At 41.5% G+C, this 20,424-nt stretch overlaps 1 protein-coding gene and 1 pseudogene across 2 annotated transcripts in view; one reads left to right on the forward strand and one right to left on the reverse strand.

Annotated features, from left to right (window-relative positions):
- Nucleotides 1–471: 471 nt before the first annotated feature.
- LOC128598705 (tropomyosin alpha-3 chain-like) lies at nucleotides 472–1,320 on the reverse strand (annotated as a pseudogene).
- A 1,853-nt stretch (nucleotides 1,321–3,173) lies between these two features.
- The window catches only part of HIBADH (3-hydroxyisobutyrate dehydrogenase), a 141,588-nt gene continuing 124,337 nt past the window's right edge, over nucleotides 3,174–20,424 (forward strand). The window contains exons 1-2 of one of the 2 annotated variants that reach the window (XM_053609268.1): nucleotides 3,174–3,486; nucleotides 18,007–18,167. In XM_053609268.1, coding sequence (XP_053465243.1) covers nucleotides 3,189–3,486; nucleotides 18,007–18,167 — 459 coding nt within the window. In that variant the 5' untranslated portion in view covers nucleotides 3,174–3,188. The remainder of the gene's footprint in view (nucleotides 3,487–18,006; nucleotides 18,168–20,424) is intronic. The other variant, XM_053609269.1, reaches the window with a different exon arrangement.

The following is a 20,424-nucleotide window of genomic DNA, read 5'->3' on the forward strand; positions in this document are numbered from 1 at the left end:
CTCAGTAAGGCAGGCCCATACCTTTTCCCCCTCTTCTAAGAAGAAGGCAATATGCATTAAGCTGAAAAGTCATCTTCCAAAAGTGAGAAAGGGATTAGGTTGCTGCTTCAAGAGCTGGGGAAGTATTTGGAATGTTTTACAAATGGTTGCCACACAACAAAAAAGGTAGTTACAAAAATGTGTACATCACAACATGCTTTAAAAGACATTTTGCACTGTGCTCACATTCCCTTAAATGTTGTTCCCAAAGATGTTCAACCTCTAGCCCAGCTGGAATTTCTGGGAAGAGACAGATAGTTTGGCGAAAAAGACATGGCGGTAGGGTGGGTAGGGGATGGAGGGGGCGGCGAAAGGAGAAAGCAGCTTTCCAGTTAAAGATCAGCCCTCAGTTTAAAGGTCAGCTTCATGCAGACGGGCCTCAGGTGGAGTCAGGGTCAGGGGGAGAAGCGGCAGCAGGGGGACTGGGGTGCTCTACATATCACTCGGGTCAAGCAGAGTCTGGTCCAGCATCCTTTGTGTACAGAGCTGCTCCTCTTTGATACATTTCAGTTTATCTTCCTAATCACCAATTGTCTTTTCCAGCTTGGCTACCGATCTCTCAGCACACTCAGCACGGGTCTCTACCTCCTTGAGTTTATCAGTAAGAATCTTTATCTCTTCCTCACATTTGTCTTTTTTTTTTTTTTTTTGCGGTTTTTGGCCGGTGCTGGGTTTGAACCCGCCACCTCCGGCATATGGGGCTGGCGCCCTACTCGTCTAAGCCACAGACGCCGCCCCATTTGTCTTCTTTTTGAGAATACTTTTCTTCAGCAGCGCTCGGACACTTCAGGTTCTGGTCCATCAGTCTGATCTGTTCATCCATCTCTCGCCACCGGGACTCCGCCTGCTCGGATCATTCCTCTGTGCGTTCTAAGTCTCCTTCAATAATCACCAACTACGGACGAACCACCTCTTCATATTTCCTATCTGCCTCTTCCGCAATATGTTTCGCTTCTTCGAGCTGGATTTCCTGCAGTGCCATCTTTTCTTCATCTTTTAAGGCCCGGTTTTTGATAACCTTCATACCTCTCTCACTCTCCTCAGCAGCTTTTTCCGCTTCCTCCAACTTTTGCAGGGCAGGGGCTAGGCGCTCTTGGGCACGATCCAGCTCCTCTTCAACCCGCAGGATCATGCTGTTCCAGGAGGCCACCACAGCCTTGGTCTGCTCCTGGGCTCGCCTTTCTCCCTCCACTTCCCGCTGGAGGCGCTCGGCTCTCTCCTCAGCATCATCTGCCGGCTGCTACAGAACTTGGATCTTGCGCTTCACCGCCTCCATGGTGGTGATCCCAGCCGTGATGCCTACACTGATCCCGCCCGCGCCTGGGCTGCTGCCTCCCTTTTTGTTTTTGAGACAGAGTCTCACTCTGTTTCCCTGGGTAGAGTGCTCTGGCTTGGGCTCAAGCGATTGTCTTGCCTTAGCCTCCTGAGTAGCTGGGACTACAGGTGCCAGCCACAATGCCTGGCTAATTTTTTCTATTTTCAGTAATGATGGGGTCTTACTCTTGCTCAGGCTGGTCTGTTACTCCTGAGCTCAAGCAATTCACCTGCCTCAGCCTTCCAGAATGCTAGGATTACAGGCGCAAGCCATCGCACGGGGTCAGGAGGCACCTTTTGTAAATAAATACTTAATTTCAAAGAAAGAGCCCCACAAACAACATAGACAAACAAAAACAGTATCTTACAATAAAAATGACAAAAGCAATCTGACTGTATATAAAATCTCAAGATGACTTGGATATAAACTCTCTTAAGAGCTGGGGAGATCAATTGATAGGTTGTCCTGTGTTGTAAATATGATAGCTCTACTTTATAGGTTGACATAGTTAAAAGGCAGACTGCACTTCAGCATGTAATTATAAAAAGCTGTAAGACCACATTTATTGGTTGCAGGAGGTCTATTCCAGCTAAAACCTAATGAAACCAAGAAAAGAGGACAGGTAGGAAATGCTCCAGAGCCAATTAACAGTCCTTTTAGGTAGAGGGACCGAAATCTAGGAGCCTGTCCAATAGCTGAAGTGAGTTTTTCCGACCTCCCTCCTTCCCTTTCCTTTTCTTGGGGGGGGGGGGCGGGCGGGGACTTGCCGTCGGGTGGAGGGTAGGGTGGAAGGACAAGATAATTATTTTTCTGTCACTTACAAATGGGGGCCTTGCACTTTATACTGGTTCTTGCAAACGCTGCTAGTTTGCCCCAAACCACTGACATAGCCCACTTAAAAATTATCCAATTTCGGTGCTTTCCCGTTATCCACTTCCAACTCTATGGGTTACTGAGGAAGAGTAAAAAAAGGAAAGGTCAAAGTCAAATCTGTTGATTCCTCTAGTTAGATCAAAAGGTTGGGAGAGTACAACTCTAGGCAAATGAATAAACAAAATTTGGGGGATGGGTGGTGGATATGAACTCCGGGGTTCATATTTCCCCTTGCTATTCTCTCTCTCTTTCCTCTTATATTTCCTTTCTCCTAAGGTTGGAAGTCCTGCTTTGGTATGCTCACGGCTCTCAACCTTTTGGTACAGTGGAGATGGGAAGCCCTACAATTATCCCCAAGGGCTTCAAAGGGTCAAATAAATACACCAAGCACCCACAGAAGAATGAATAAATAAGATGTGTGGTTCTCTAACACATACAAACATTATGTACTACTCTTCGAATTTTAATTTACCTTTAGTTTTTGCTACAAAATAGATTCAGGCTGTCTAATTTTGAAACATTAGAGAAATACATCCTGGAATTAAAAAGTGCAAGTTCCTAGTGATTCTACCCTTTAAAGATAATGTTATCAACTTGCTTTCCTACTAATTTTCAAATGTGTTAAGAAACTGTGGGTTAAAATCAAATGATTTTAAGTTATTACACACATTGTAAATTTCTGTAACTGTTTTTCAAGCTGTGTGTCAGTAGGGTCCTTCACAGCAAGGAGGAAACACGCCTCTGAAGGGGCGGTTCTGGGGGTATGATTGCGCCAAGGAGGCGGTAGCTAGCGACAGCCGCCGTCCCCCACACACCCTCTGCGGTTTGGTAAACAAGGAGACTCCAGCCCGCCGGCTTTAAAGTACCGGACAGCTTTGGGGGGTGGGGGTGGGGGCAGGGCTGAGGATCTTGGAATTCTGATTGGTCTGCTTTCCCGTCAGTAAACGGATTAAGGGGATTGATGGGACGTGTCCTGCCGGGCCGCGCCTCTCAGCGCTTCGCCCCTCCCCTCGCGGGTGAGTGCCCAACCCCCCAAGCGGCGAGAGCGCGTGCGCGCGCGGTCCCACGCTGCGGCCCTGCACGCTGGCTCCGTTGCGCATACTCCCAGTCTGTGGGCCCGCAGGGAGGCGGCGCAGGTTGTCGCCGGGAGGCGGGGCAGAGGCAGAGCGGAGGCAGTATGGCATCCTCCTTGTGGTTCCGAGGGGCCACCTTTGGCCGCCGGTACTGGAGCCGCCGGCTGCAGCCGGCAGCCACAGCGGGTAAGGACCTCGTGCCTCCTCCCCCTTGTCCTTACTCCGGCCACCCGCTTCTCGCGCCCGGATGGCCGAAGAGGTTTTTTCATGGGAGGCGCTGCGGTTGGGTTAGGGCTTAAAAACCACAATTTCGGCTGGTCCCAATGGCCTGGCCTCTTCTGTGGCTGCCAGCCAACGCCGCTACTTCTTCTCATTGCCTTTTCTTTCCTCTACTCCACTCCGTGGGCAGGTTTTGAGTCAGGGCGAAGGGTGTATTTGGGTCCCAGGCATGCTTTTTGGAGTTAGGACTCCTAAGACAGTTGGAGGGCACAGCCTCGGGCAATCCCGCTCTCACCCAAGAGATCCGAGGCCTTCCAGTGTCCGCAGGGTGCATCCTGGTTGGGTTCATCCTTGGGCAGCGGGACCTGGTTTAAAACATCTTAATCAGATGGGATGGTCTTAACGCTAGAGGAGTGTTTACAAGCCAGGCAAAATCCTTCCAGACAAGTTTGAGTCACCCTTGACCAGCAAGGCAGGCTTACCCCCTTTTCTGTAAATGTGCTACCTGAAAATGGCCCTTCTGTCAAATTATTAACCAAACCATTTTCAGCATCCTCAAAATTGTGGCCAGAACCTATCCTGCTTTCCTCCTTTTATACCATTGTAAGTTATGGAAGCTAACTTTGGACTTAGGAAGAGGCAGTGTTTAGAGCTAGAAGTAAATCCACGGAGATCTAACACAGTTATTTTTCACAAGGAACTTGGAGCCTTTTGGGTAGGTGAATTAGGATATCCCAGCAGGATCTAGAAAGTAGTCCTTGATTTTTCAATTATGCACTTTCTACCATACCAAGATTCCTTCGTAATTGAAGAATTGGTTGATTTGTTGAGACACGCTGATTATCTTTCTGTAAAAGTATGAGAGTTTTAACAGTATGCCATTTAGCAAGATCATACTTGGGATTAACAAAAAAAGCCTTGGTACTAGTTTTTTCCAATCTTTGCTTTAAAAAATAGCAAGGTGGGAATTGAATATTCTATAAACTCCCTATTCTCTCTCTCAGTAAAACCTATAAATTACAATTTGAGAAGGGCAGGTTCCCTGTGATGCAAGAGAACAGATGATGTAGAATCACGCGAGATACAAACACAGAATCTGCCAAATTTGAGTGTGGCTACTATTTGAACCACATACGTGAACTACCAAAAAATGTCACCCACTTTGGAGATACTTAGAAAAATTGATTACTTTTCCATAGTTCTAAAGGTAGCACCAGTTTTCACATGAATGCACAATTCTTTCAGTTTTGATTACCTGAGGAAGACATACTAGCTGTTTAATGGTTTTACAAAGTGTTCTAATGATATTTTCATGAACCCTTTTAGAGTTAGGAAAGTTTTCAAGATTCATGATAAAAGAGCCTGAGGCCTGAGACTATTGCCTCTGTAAGGGAGAGCCTACCTCACAATGCTGATTAGACAACTTTGCTTATCATGTTGTATTTTGGGTTCTTTGGCCCAAAGATGTAAGAATATAGATTTATGATAAATTTTATTCTTTTTTTTTTTTTTTTTTTTGTGGTTTTTGGCCGGGGCTGGGTTTGAACCTGCCACCTCCCGCATATGGGACCGGCACCCTACTCCTTGAGCCACAGGCACCGCCCGATTTATGATAAATTTTAAATAATCTTCTTGTGATGAAAAAACATTTTTTTTTTTTGAGACTGAGTCTTACTATTTTGACCTTGGTAGAGTGCTATGGTGTCAGCTCACAGCAACCTCAAACTCTTGGGCTTAAGCGATTCTCTTTCCTCAGCCTCCCAAGTAGCTGGGACTACAAGCACCTGCCACAAAGCCTGGCTATTTTTGTTGTTGTTGTCATTGTTGTTTAGCAGGCCTGGGCCGGGTTCAAACCTACCAGTGCCTGGTGTATATGGCTGGCACCCTAGCTACTGAGCTGCAGGCACCGAGCCAAAATGTTACTATTTTTGAGTAGTGAAATTAATGTTTTTCCCTGTGACTTTAGATTTTTTTCACACTTTCCAGTTTTCTACAATGAACATGTGTTACTTGGATTAGAAAGAAAAAAATAACTTTGAAAAATAAAAATAAACTATTACTAATTTTTGCATTTTGAAATTCAAAGTAGCCTGATTTTAGTAGCACTTTAGGTTACCATGATTTGGATAACTTTACCGGTTATTATATTGAAGAAAGAGATCTATAAATTCACATTGATAAATTTAGGAAACAAACTTTGCCAATTTTTCTAGTTTCTGTACCGGTCAGCCCAAATACCTTTATATTATTATTATTATTATTATTTATTTATTTATTTTTTTTAGAGACAGAGTCTCACTCTGTCGCCCTCAGTAGAGTGTTGTGGCATCATAGCTCACAGCAACCTCCAGCTCTTGGGTTTAGGTGATTCTCTTGCCTCAGCCTCCTGATTAGCTGGGACTACAGGCGCCCCCCACAATGCCCAGCTATTTTTGGTTGCAGTTTGGCTGGCACCGCCTCAGCATTGTTTTTTATACCTTACTCTTAACTGTCTTTTTTTCAGTGTTTAAATGCATTGTTTATCCTTTTAGATTTTAAGCTTGTTGAAGGCAAGGATTATTTCTCATTTGTGTCTTCCATGGTTTCTGGCACCATATATATGATAATTACTTAATATTTGTTGAAATTTTTGAATGAATTGTTTTACCTTGCCATACTTAGATGTTTGACAAAGAGTGTATTGCCTTTAAGTTACAAACTTCCTGGGTTTCTAATGTTTTTAGATTGTTAAGTTTATACCTTTCCAACCAACACAGTAGTGCTATATTTTCTCTCTAGTTACTGTTAGTTTGCTTATGAGCATTAATTAGAGTTCTTTGACAAAATATAATTCCCATTGTGTTTAATATCAAAATTTCAGTTAGGTGTCATTTTTCTGTCATTGAACCCCTTGTAGGCCAGAAAGACAAAAGATTCTGGCCAGTGTATTAAACTAAAGGACCTGTAAAATGATATTGCCCAGGAATACACTCACACTTAACGAAAGTGTCAATCTTTAAGTTAAAAGGGATTAAATATTCTTGTAGGCCAATAAGACGTGTTTCTTAGTCATTAGGACTTCAAATAATTTACTTTTAAGAAATCTCCTGGCTCAGCACCTGTAGCTCAAGTAGCTAAGGCGCCAGCCACATGTACCTGAGCTGGTGGGTTCGAATCCAGCCCGGGCCTGCCAAGCAACAATGACGGCTGCAACCAAAAAAAAAAAAAAATAGCCTGGCGTTGTGGCAGGCTCCTGTAGTCCTAGCCACTTGGGAAGCCGAGGCAAGAGAATTGCTTGAGCCCAGGAGTTGGAGGTTGCTGTGAGCTGTGATGCCACGGTACTCTACCCAGGGCAGTAGCTTGAGGCTCTGTCTAAAAAAAGAAATCTCCTGTCGGGGCTGCACCTGTGGGTAGGGCGCCGGCCCCATATACTTAGGGTGGCAGGTTCAAACCTGGTCCCAGCCAAACTGCAACAAAAAATAGCTGGGTGTTGTAGTGGGCACCTGTAGTCACACCTACTTGGGAGGCTGAGGCAAGCATATCGCCTAAGCCCAGGAGTTGGAGATTGCTGTGAGCTGTGATGCTACGGCACTCTACCGAGGTCAATAAAGTGAGACTCTCTAAAAAAAATAAATAAATAATGTTGTGGCGGATGCCTGTAGTCTCAGCTACTTGGGGGGTTGAGGCAAGAGAATCATCTAAGCCCGTGAGCTGTGACGCCACAGCACTTTACCAAGGGCGACACAGTGAGACTCTGTCTCTAAAAAAAAAAAAAAAGAAAGAAATCTCGCGTCATTCAGATTAATTTCAAGGAAGAACAGATTCAGTTGAGAGCAGCTGAAACATTTTTTTAAATTTCAGAATACTATGAGGGAACAAATGTTTTAGGTACATGAATTGCTTATGTACACTTCGCATCAAAGTTATAATGTGCCCCTCACCTGGGTAGTGTGCACTGTGATTATTAGTTTTGAATTTACTCCTCCCTTTCTTCCCCCTCCCACCTGCTTGCTTTCCATTGAGTTGAGTTTTATTTCCAAATGTGCACATTGCTTTTAATTGATTAGTTCCAATTTAATAGTGCATGTGCTGTTTGTTTTTCCATTCTTGTGAAATTTTACTTTGAAGAATGGTCTAGGTTGTTGCAGAGGTATTAGTTCACCATTTTTTCCTGTGGCTGAGTAGTACTCCATGCTACACATGTACCACATTTAATAATCCACTCATGTATTTTTTTTTTTTTTTTGAGACAAGAGTCTCACTATGTCACCCTTGGTAGAATACAGTGGTGTCACAGCTCACAGCAACCTCAAACTCTTGGGCTTAAGTGATTCTCTTGCCTCAGCCTCCCAAGTAGCTGGGACTACTGGCATCCGCTACAATTCCCAGGTACTTTTTGGTTGCAGTTGTCATTGTTATTTTAGCTGGCCTGGGTTGGGCTCGAACCCACCAGCCCTGTTGTATGTGGCCAGCGCCCTACCCACTGAGGTACGGGTGCTGCCTCCACTCACGTATTGATGGGCACTTGGGTACTTGGGTTGGTTCCACATCTTTGTGATTGTAAATTGTGCTGAAATAAACATTTGAGTACTTGTATCTTTCTGATAAAATGACTTTTTTCATAGGGTAAAAACCCAATAGTGGGATTCCTGGATTCCTGGACCAAATGACAGGTCTATTAGTAGTTCTTTGAGGTATCTCCATACAACATAGAGGCTATGCTGGTTTGCAGTCCCATCTGCAGTTTATAAAGTTCCTTTCTCTAAGCATCCCAGGCCAGCACTTTGTTGTTGGGGGATTTTTTTGATGAAAGCCATTCTCACTAGAGTTAGATTCATTGTGGTTTTGATTTGCATTTCCCTGATGATTAGAGACACTGAGCATTTTTTCATATTTTTTTGGTCATTAGTCTATTTGAAAAGCTTCTGTTCATATATTTTGCCCATTTTTTAATGGAGTTGTTTGATTTTGTTTTCCTGCTGATTGCTTGAGTTCTTTGTAGATTCTGGTTATCAGCTCTTTATTAGATGTATAGTATGCAACTATTTTCTGTCATTTTGTAAGTTGTCTGTTTTGTTGACTGCTTCCTTGGCTATGTAAAAGCTCTTTTTATTTATTTATTTTTTTACGACAAGAGTCTCCCTTTGTTGCCCTCATTAGAGTGTTGTGGTGTCACAGCTCACAGCAACCTCCAACTCTTGGGCTTAGGTGAACCTCTTCCCTCAGCCTCCTGATTAGCTGGGACTATAGGCGCCCACCATAATGCCTGGCTATTTTTTTGTCGAGTTTGGCCAGGGCCAGGTTTGAACCTACCACCCTTGGTATATAGGGCAGGTGCCCTCCCCACTGAGCCATAGGCGCTGCCCTGTGCAGAATCTTTTTAATTCAATCAGCCTCCATTTGTTAATTTTTGTTGTTGGCTGTGATGGCCTTTGGGATCTTCTTTATAAGTTCTTCATAAGTTCTTTTCCTAGGCCAATGTCTGTAAGAGTTTTTCCAACATTTTATTCTAAAATTCCTATAGTTTCATGCCTTAGGTTTAAGTCTGTTATCCATTATGAGTTAATTTTTGTGAGTGGTGAGAAGTGTAGGTCCTACATTAATCTTCCTCAGGTGGCTGTCCAATTTTCCCAGTACCATTTATTGAATAGGGGTTCTTTTTCTCAGTGTATGTTATTGTCTACTTTGTCAATGATCAGATGGCAATATAAGGATGGTTTTGTATCTGGGTTTTCTGGCCAGGCATGTTGGCTCACACCTGTAATCCTGGCACTCTAGGAGGCTGATGGCAGGAGTATTGCTTGAGCTCAGGAGTTCGAGATCTGTCTGACCGAGAACAAGATCCTGTCTCTACAAAAAAGGAAAAAATGAGCTGGGCATAGTGGCACAAACCTGTAGTTCCAGCTCCTCAGGAGGCTAAGGCAGGAGGATTGGTTGAGCCTAGGAATTGGAGGTTGCAATGAGCTACAGTGTTGCCTCTGTACTCCACCCAGGGTGACAGTAGTGAGACTGTGTCTCAAAAAGAAACAAACAAACAAAAAAAGGACAAAATGATTGGGTTCTCTTTTCTGGTCCACTGGCCTGACTCTCTGTTCTTGTGCCAAAACATGTTTTGCTTATTACAGCCTTATATAGCTTGAAATCCAGTAAAGTGATGCTTTCCAATTTCTCGTTTTGGCTTAAGGTTGTTTTGGCTATTCAGGTTCTTTTCTGGTTTTGTAGAAAGTGTAGCATTTTTTTTAGATCTGCAAAAATTGATGTTGGTGTTTCTGTAGATGACTTTGGGTAGCATAGACATTTTAACCGTGTTGATTGACTTTTGAGAAATCTCATCATTTAGATTAAAAAGACCAGCTTAAGTTCACTTGAGAGCAGCTGAAAATTAAAAGGTTGACTCTGGGCTCGGTGCTCGTAGATCAGTGGCTAGGATGCCGGCCACACACACTGGGGCTGGCAGGTTCGAACCCAGCCCGGGCCTGCCAAACAACAATGACAACTACAACCAAAAAATAACTGGGTGTTGTGGCACCTGTAGTCCCAGCTACTTGGGAGGCTGAGGCAAGAGAATTGCTTAAGCCCAAGATTGGAGGTTGCTGTGAGCTGTGATGCCATAGCACCCTACTGAGGGTGACATAGTGAGACTCTGTCTCAAAAAACAAATAAACAAACAAAAAAAAGGTTCACTTTGATTAGTTGTTGCTCTGTGCACTTTTTTATTTATTTATTTTTTATTGTTAAATCATAGCTATGTACCTTAGTGCAATCAAGGGCTACAATGTGCTGGTTTCATATACAGTCTGAAATATTCTCATCAAACTGTTCAACGTAGCCTTCTTGGCATTTTCTTAGTTATTGTATGTAGACATTTGTATTCTGCCTTTAGTAAGTTTCGCCTGTACCCATTCTAAGATGTGCCATAGGTGTGGCCCCACCCAGAACCCTCCTTCCACCGTAACCTCCCTCCTCCCTTCCCCTTCCTTGGTCCTTTCCCCATATTCTTGTGCTATAGTTGGGTTATAGCCTTCATGTGAAAGCTATCAATTAGCTTCATAGTAGGGCTGAGTACATTGGATACTTTTTCTTCCATTCCTGAGATACTTTGCTAAGAAGAATATGTTCCAGCTCCATCCATGTAAACATGAAAGAGGTAAAGTCTCCATCTTTCTTTAAGGCTGCATAATATTCCATGGTATACATGTACTACAATTTGCTAGTCCATTCGAGGGTTGATGGGCACTTGGGCTTCTTCCATGACTTAGCGATTATGAATTGGGCTGCAGTAAACATTCTGGTACAGATGTCTTTATTATATTGTGATTTTTGGTCTTTGGGGTATAAACCTAGTAAAGGAATTATAGGATCGATTGGCAGGTCTATTTTTAGGTCTCTAAGTATTCTCCAAACATCCTTCCAGAAGGAATGTATTAGTGTGTATTCCCACTAGCAGCGTAGAAGTGTTCCCTTTTCTCCACATCCATGCCAACATCTCTGGTTTTGGGATTTTGTTATGTGAGCTACTCTTACTGGGGTTAGGTGATATCTCAAAGTAGTTTTGATTTGCATTTCTCTGATGATTAAGGATGATGAGCTTTTTTTCATATGTCTGTAGATCGTGCGTCTGTCTTCTTTAGAGAAGTTTCTCTTCAAGTCCTTTGCCCACCCTGAGATGGGATCACTTGTTCTTTTCTTGCTAATATGTTTGAGTTCTCTGTGGATTCTAGTTATTAAACATTTATCAGAGGTATAACCTGCAAATATTTTCTCCCCTTCTGAGGGCTGTCTGCTTGCTTTACTATGTTCTTGGCTGTGCAGAAGCTTTTTAGTTTGATCAGGTCCTTGATACTGTTTCAAATTGCCTGGGGAGTCCTGCTCATAAAATATTCACCCAGGTCAATTCCTTCAACAGTTTTCCCTGTACTTTCTTCAAGTATTTTTATAGTTTCATGTCTTAAGTTTAAATCTTTTATCCAGTGAGAGTCCATCTTAGTTAATGGTGAAAGGTGTGGGTCCAGTTTCAGTCTTTTACAGATTGCCAGCCAGTTCACCCAGCACCATTTGTTAAACAGGGAATCTTTTCCCCACTGAATGTTTTTTAATTGGCTTGTCACAGATCAAATAACAGTAAGTAGCTGGATTCATCTCTTGGTCCTCTATTCTGTTCCAGACATCTACTTCTGTTTTTGTGCCAGTACCATGCTATTTTGATCACTATCGATTTATAGTACAGTCTCAGGTCTGGTAGCATGATTCCTCCTGGTTTGTTTTTATTGCCGAGTAATGTTTTGGCTTTTTTGAGTTTTTTTCTGATTCCATTTAAAACAAAGTTTTATTTTTTCAAGATCTTTAAAATATGACAGTGGAGCTTTAATAGGAATTGTATTAAAATTATATATTGCTTTGGATAGTATAGACATTTTAACAATGTTGATTCTTCTCAGCCATGAGCATGGTATGTTTTTCCATTTGTTGACATCATCAACTACTTCTTTTCTTAAAGTTTCATAGTTCTCTTTGTAGAGATCTTTCACGTCCTTTGTTAGGTATACTCCCAAATATTTCATCTTCTTTAGCACTACTGTGAAAGGAAGAGTCCTTGACTGGTTTTTCGGCTTGGTTATTGTTGGTATATATAAAGGCTATAGATTTATGGGTGTTGATTTTGTAGCCTGAGACATTGCTGTATTCCTTGATCACTTCTAAAAGTTTTGTAGTAGAATCCCTAGTGTTTTCCAGATATACGATTATACCATCTGCGAAGAGTGAAAGTTTGATCTCTTCTGACCCTATGTGGATACCCTTGATCACTTTTTCTTCCCTAATTGCAATGGCTAAAACTTCCATTACAATGTTAAAGAGCAATGGAGACAATGGGCAATCATGCCTGATTCCTGATCTAAGTGGAAATGATTTCAATTTAACTCCATTCAATATGATATTGGCTGTGGGTTTGCTGTAGACGGCCTCTATTAGTTTAAGAAATGTCCCTTCTGTACCAATTTTCTTCAGTGTTCTGATCAGGAAGGGATGCTGGATATTACCAAAAACTTTTTCTGCATCAATTGAGAGAATCATATGGTCTTTATTTTTTAGTTTGTTGATGTGCTGAATTACATTTATTGATTTACGTATATTGAACCAGCCTTGAGACCCTGGGATAAATCCCACTTGGTCGTGGTGTATAATTTTTTTGATGTGTTGTTGGATTCTGTTAGGATCTTATTGAGTATTTTAGCATCAATATTCATTAGTGATATTGGTCTACAATTTTCTTTTTTTATATATATATATATATTTTTTTTTTCATTCTTTATTTTTTTTTTTTGTAGAGACAGAGTCTCACTTTATGGCCCTCGGTAGAGTGCCGTGGCCTCACACAGCTCACAGCAACCTCCAACTCCTGGGCTTAAGCGATTCTCTTGCCTCAGCCTCCCTAGTAGCTGGGACTACAGGTGCCTGCCACAACACCCAGCTATTTTTTGGTTGCAGTTTGGCCGGGGCCGGGTTTGAACCCGCCACCCTCGGTATATGGGGCCGGCGCCCCACCGACTGAGCGACAGGTGCCGCCCTGGTCTACAATTTTCTTTTCTTGTTGGCTCTTTCCCTGGTTTGGGGATCAAGGTGCTGTTTGCTTCATAGAATGTGTTGGGTAATATTTCTTCTTTTTCTGTATTTTGGAAGAGGTTTAGTAATATAGGTACTAGTTCTTCTTTAAAGGTTTGGTAGAGAATTCTGACGTAAAGCCATCTGGTCCTGGGCTTTTCTTTTTAGGGAGATTTTGTATAGTTGATGCTATTTCAGAACTTGATATAGGCCTGTTCAACATTTCCACTTCGTTCTGGCTAAGTCTTGGTAGGTGGCGTGCTTCCAGGTATTGGTTGATTTCTTTCAGATTTTTATGTTTCTGAGAGTAGAGTTTCTTGTAATATTTGTTAAGGATTTTTTGAATTTCTGAGGGGTCTGTTGTCATTTCATCATTACCATTTCTGATTGATGAAATTAGAGATTTTACTCTTTCCTGGTTAGGTTGGCCAAAAGTTTATCTATTTTATTGATCTTTTCAAAAAACCAACTTTTGGATTTATTGATCTGTTGTATAATTCTTTTGTTTTCAATTTCATGTAATTCTGCTCTGATTTTGGTTACTTCTTTTCTTCTGCTGGGTTTAGGGTTGGAATGTTCTTCCTTCTCCAGGTGCTTGAGATGTCCCATTAAATTATTAACTTCCTCTCTTTCCGTTTTCTTGAGGAAGAGTTGTAGTGCTATAAATTTCCCTCTTGGGACTGCCTTTGCAGTATCCCAGAGATTCTGATAATTCGTGTCTTCATTGTTGTTTTGTTCCAAAAATTTGATGATTTCCTTCTTAATCTCATCTATAACCCATCTATCCTTCAGCATAAAGTTTAGCTTCCATGTTTTTGTATGGGTATGCAGATTCCTGTTGTTATTGAATTCAACTTTTATTTCATGATGGTCTGAGAAGATGCAAGGAATAATTTCTATGTTTTAAAATTTGCTGAGATTAGATTTGTGGCCTAGGATGTGGTTGATTTTGGAGTATGTTCCGTGGGGTGATGAGAAAAATGTGTATTCAGTTTTGTTTGGATGAAATGTTCTGTAGATGTCTGTTAAGTCCATATTTTGAATGGTCAAGTTGAAATTTAAAATTTCTTTGCTTAGCTTCTTTTTGGAGGATCTATCCAGCACTGCTAAAGGGGTGTTAAAATCTCCAACTACTATGGAACTAGAGGAAATCAAATTGCTCATGTCTGTTAGAGTTTCTTATAAATTGAGGCGCATTCTGGTTGGGTGCATAAATATTAATAATTGAAATCTCATATTGAATATTACCTTTAACAAATATGAAGTGTCCATCCTTATCCTTCCTTATTTTGGTTGGTTTAAAGCCTATTGCATCTGCGAATAGGATTGCAACGCCTGCTTTTTTCTGCTTTCCATTTGCCTGGAATATAGATGACCATCCCCTTACCTTGAGTCTATATTTGTCTTTTAACGTAAGATGAGATTCTTGTATGCAGCAGATATCTGGTTTGGGGTTTTGTATCCAGTCAGCCAACCTGTGCCTCTTTAGAGGACAATTTAAATCATTCACATTAATTGAGAATATTGATTTCGAGAGTCTGGTGGACATTTTTAATCCTTTTGCGACTGTGGAAGTTGGAATTTGATCAAAGTTTTCTGCGTGGGTTTACTTTTGTGGTGGAGGATTACGCTGGTCTTTATTGAGAATAGGTCTGAGAATATCCTGGAGAGCTGGTTTAGTTATGGCAAATTTCTTCAACATGTGAATGTCATTGAAGTATTTAATTTCTCTGTCATAAATGAAACTAAGTTTAGCTGGGTACTGGATCCTGGGTTGAAAGTTATTTTGTTTTAGGAGATTAAAAGTCGATGACCATCCTCTTCTAGCTTGAAAGGTTTCAGCAGAGAGATCTGCAGTTATTCTAATATTCTTGCCCTTGTAGGTGATGGTTTTCTTTCGTCTGGCTGCCTTCAGAATTTTCTCCTTCATATTAACTTTAGTGAAATTGATTATTATGTGTCTGTTTGGGTTGAGTCCTGCTGGAGTTCTGAAACTGTCTGCTATGTGAATTTCAGAATCTCTTGGCATGTCTGTAAAGTTCTCCTTCATAATCTCATGGAGAAGAGACTCTGTGCCTTGTGATGCCACTTCGTCGCTTTCCGGGATCCCTATAAGACGAAGTTTGGTTTTCTTCGAATTATGCCAGAGCTCTCTGAGAGAGTGATCTGTTTTTGCCCTCTTAGAGAGTTTGGGAACGTTCAAAAGCTTTGTCTTCATTGTCATAAATCCTTTCTTCTGCTTGCTCCATTCTGTTACTGAGGGATTCTGCTGTGTTTCTCAGATCTTTGATGGGCTGCAACTTCTTGTCTCAATGTGTTGAAATCTTTGGTAATTTGGTGTTTGAATTCGTTGAATTCTTGAGATATCTTTTGGGTTACTGCTTGGAGTTCTAATTCAATCTTATTTGGTATCCAGATTCTGAATTCAATTTCTGACATCTCAGCTATTTGTGCATGGGATCTTGTGCTGTGTCTGCCCCATTGATCCTTGGGGGAGTTGATCTACTCTGATTATTCATATTGCCAGAGTTTTTCTGTTGATTTCACCTCATGATTGTTTTTCACCTTTGCCTCTTGTCTGTTCTCAGAGTTGGGGAGGTGTCTCTCCAAGATCAGATCCCGGTGGGATAACTCTATTGTTGCTGGATCTTTGTAGGGAGTGACTCTGTGTAGCTCCTCTGGGGCTGCCCCAGCCAGGGAGTTCTGGTTGCGGGAGCTGGTCCAGAGTGTGACACAACTGGATCCAACAACAGGGTGGGGGGGGTCGTGCACACAGTTCTGGGAGTGCCTGGCACCCAGTGACTTTGGCACAGAGAGCCCAAGGCTCCAGCAGTTTCTGGCCAGGAGAAGGTCTCTGTGCAGAGGCAGGGAGGGCTTCGGAGGGCACGCAGCTACCAGAGTCCCTGGCCAGACAAGCGGGCCAATGTGGAGGCAGGGAGGTTACAGGAGGGCGAACGCGGGGTTGCGCGGCTCCTGCGGTTCCTGGTCAGGGCATGCGGAGGCCCGGCGGTGCGAGTTGCGGTGCAGCTCCCACTGAGGTCCAAGCCGGTGCTGATTGAGGTCCAGCGCAGCTCTTATGGAGGTCCAGGCGGGCACAGCTCTTACAGAGGTCCGGGCAGGCGCTGATTGCGGTCACGGCACACTCCGGGTGGCGCAGCCCACTTTTAATTTCTTGATGGGGTTAATTTCTTTTGTTTTTATACTTGGGGTCACAGCTCACCTCAGTGGGGTTGATGTGTGTTCTTCAACCTTCTCTCTTGGCGCAGCTCTAATCCACCAGGTTACTTGCTAAATTTCTGTCCTTTAACTCTCTTTCTAGACGGGATTCTCCAGGAAGGCAAATGGAAAGTACACAGGGAGGAAGATGAACTCCAGCAAAGCTTTTGTCATATGATGGTGACCTCGCGGGCTTGCCAGGCATGAGGGCGTGTGTGTGTCGCTCGCCCTCAGCAGCCAGTCAGGGTTTCTGTTTGGGAAATTGGAGAGGAGCTTGCAGAGCCGCTCTGCCTCTGCTTCACTGTACACTGCTCTACATACAGTACATGCAACCCTCTGTGCACTTTTATTTTAAAACTGGAGTCCTTGAAAGAAAAAGGAAAAATAAATCTGAGAAATTAAAGAGTAGATAGAGTTATTTCTCTTTCTTCCCTCATTAGATGGGGCTTTTTGAGGGCAGGGACCTTGTCTTGTGTTTTTATCTCTGTTCTCTGTCATGGTGCTTCAAGCAGTGAATATATGTTGAATTCTCAATCTAGAAACTGAAAAATCGCATTTAATGTTATTTACATGGTAATAATAATATCCTTCCATTCTGTAAAGGATTACTTTCAATTGTGTGCCCCCCAATGTAATTTTGAAAAGTCTTTTATGAAATAATACGTAAATAAAACTTAAGTGCTTTTAAAAAACATTTTGGAAATGAAAGTCTCTCTTTTCTCAAAGTTCAGTGTTTTTAGACCTGTGTTCTGAAACTATTGTTACTGTTGCCATTTAAAGCCTGGAAGTGTTCCTATTCCTTCTCCCAGGACCATCTTTATAAACTGGTGACTTTTGATTTAAATACATTTTCTTGGGTTTAACATTTTATTAAGTTTTTTAATACCATCAGAAGGGTTGGTTTCTATAATTATAGAAGAAAGTAAAAAGCTTTTTGATTCTTGGACCCTGTGCAAGATGTCCAAGATATTGGTTTTACTCAATGCTTTCAGTCTTGGTGGGTTTTTCCCCCTGAATGTGTACCTCAAACACCTATTCTTTTATCTTTATATTCATTATTAGGGGAGATAATATAGATACGAGGTATCTGGGATACTTTATATTATAGGATAAGTACATAGTAGGTGTTTTATAAATGATAATATTATTGAATTTATTGTTAAAAATGGTAATGTTACAAAGGTAGGAATTAGGAAAAATTGCTTAAAATATGAATGTTTCCTGGAGAACTAACTAATTAGAAATCAGTCTGCCTTGGCTCAGCAACTGTAGCACAGTGGTTATGGCGCCAGCCACATATACCCAGGCTGGCAGGTTCGAACCTGGCCCAGGGCCAGCTAAACAACAATGACAACTGCAACAAAAAAACAGCCAGGCACTGTGGCGGGCGCCTGTAGTCCCAGCTACTTGGGAGGCTGAGGCAAGAGAATTGCTTGAGCCCAGGAGTTTGAGGTTGCTGTGAGCTGTGATGCAATGGCACTGTACTGAGGGCGACATAGTGAAACTCTGTCTCAAAAAATAATAAGAGTCTGCCTGTGCTTAATTAATATCTTTAAATGTGATTAGGTCATTAGTTTAGTCTTTTAAAAGTTTCCTTTATTGAAAACATTTAAAAACAATTGACTTACCAGTATTAAAGGAATGTTTACAATAAAAAATTTTACCTAAAAGTAAGTAATGTATCGAAATCAGTGTGTTCTAGGTCAATGGCTTCTAAGACTCCAGTTGGATTTATTGGACTGGGCAACATGGGAAATCCAATGGCAAAAAATCTCATGAAACATGGCTATCCGCTTATTATTTATGATGTGTTCCCTGATGCATGCAAAGAGTTTCAAGACTCAGGTGAACAGGTAAGGCCTTTTCTTTAGATTTGTTTTAGATTTGGATGTTTAGAAATGAATACATGTTTAAATAAGTGACAGCTTCTTAGAAGTATACCCAGTGGAGTTGTAAACCTAATTCATTGTAAATTATACATGCACATCCACCCATATGTGTATATGTGTATACTTTTTTTTTTTTTTGGTAGAGACAGAGTCTCACTTTATTGCCCTCGGTAGAGTGCTGTGGTGTCACACAGCTCATAGCAACCTCCAACTCCTGGGCTTAGGCGATTCTCCTGCCTCAGCCTCCTGAGTAGCTGGGACTACAGGTGCCCGCCACAATACCCGGCTATTTTTTTGTTGCAGTTTGGCCGGGGCTCGGTTCAAACTCACCACCCTCAGTATATGGGGCCACCGCTCCATCCACTGAGCCACAGGCACCGCCCATCATTTTTTTAAACATTCATCCAACTTTCAGATGTGTAACAAAGGAGAGTTCTCATCAGACATTTGGGGAGATCTGTTCTTTGGCAGGTGACTTAGAGCATTTCCCAAGTTTCATCAGAGGACCTTGAGTTGGCTCTATATCTCTTTTCTGTAATAGCAACTTTACTGATTGTCCTGTTTAAGCAATTAGTTTGGTGGAAATAGCTTCTTATATTATGGAAAGGCATAGTTGTCTTAGAATAAGATTGGGCTTAGAGATACCTTGAGTCCCAGCTCAGATACTTACATTTTGTTTTCCTGGGGGCAGTTTCTCTGTAAAACCTGAATGATAACAACCTAAGCCATTAGATTGTGAAGTTCAAATGAGAGGATATATGTGCATGTACTTCGTAAATATTGGAAGGTAGTACGCTGTGAATAAGTATTAGTTTTTAGCCATGAATCAGGAGATTATAAAATATTGTGTGGTATAATGAAGAGTTGAGTTATGGATTTCTAGTGTTTTGTTTTAGACTACCCTTCATGTTTCAAGAATTTTGGGACTAGAGTTTAATTATGTTATACTGTGTTATTAGGTGCTGGGTAAGTCTTGTATTGTTGTTTGGATTTGTTACACTTTTCTATTAGCTCAGACAACAAGAAACTATGTATTAATACCTGAATATAGCATTTTGTTCCTTCTAGCTATGAGGGAAATTCTTATATAAGTTGTAGAGTGGCAACTGAGGGTAGAATGTTATCCCTTGAACTGAGAGAATACTAACAAATTCTTTTGAAGTATAGGAAATGATGAGAGATATACTTCTATATCAAGTCTGGATATTGGACGTAAAGTAAATACTGAGAAATTTGAGTAAAGAACAGGCTTAAGTAACTTTGAGGCTATTTGCAGAACTAGATATTCACATCTTCCTTTCATGTTTTGTGTGTGATATGGAAATGGCAGCAGTGTTGTGTGAGGATCTGAGTATGATCTTGGAACTTTTTGTAGTAGTATTGTGGCTCCTTATGCCTATGCAGTCTCTGAATACTGAAACTGTATTCCAGTACAGGAGGCTTATGCGTGGCCTTAAGTAATGTAGGGACTTAGCCTTGTTGGAGAGATTTGATCAATTAGTTCTTTCAGTAGAAAATCTGGGAAAGTGGTTTTTTACCATCTTTAGAGATGTTAAGTAATTCAAGTTGATATTTAGTGTGGGCCAAATCAATTAATATTTTCGGGAGCTGGATGTTACTCTTTGGGATAACACATTTGTTTGGTGTTGTCATTTTACAGTTGTTTATATATTTGTTAGTAACAGTGGCAGTCTCTAAACAGAGGAAGTATCTTCACTTAAATATAGAGTTTAACCAAAGAAGAAGGTAGGAATTGAATGAATATAATTGACCCTGGATTGGCAAAGCAGAAACTTATGGCTTTTTACATTCTTGCCCATGTCTTTACTCTTCCCTATATGTCTGTAGTCCTTACACTCACCTCTGGAACAACCAAAATGACCGTCACTGCCTGGTGACTCTTTCTTCAGCTGTATCTTAGAATTTCAGAGTTTTCTATGCTTTGTCTGAATTACCTTGTACTCTGAAGTTGTCCCTCTTGCCTCCATTTCCCACCAAAATCCTTATTTCTTTAGTGTTGTTAATTTCAGGTAGATGTGAGGAAGGCTACCTTAAGAACAAGGCTTATCCTATCATAAAGGAGATATTTCCTTTTGTTTTTATTTTTTTTAAATCAGAGTTTATTTATTTATTTTGAGACAGAGTCTTATTATGTCACCCTCGATAGAGTGCTGTTATATCACAGCTCATAGCAAACTCAAACTCTTGGGCTTAAGAAATT

Source organism: Nycticebus coucang, chromosome 11 (assembly GCF_027406575.1).
Source record: "Nycticebus coucang isolate mNycCou1 chromosome 11, mNycCou1.pri, whole genome shotgun sequence".
NCBI classification, from domain to species: Eukaryota; Metazoa; Chordata; class Mammalia; order Primates; family Lorisidae; genus Nycticebus; species Nycticebus coucang.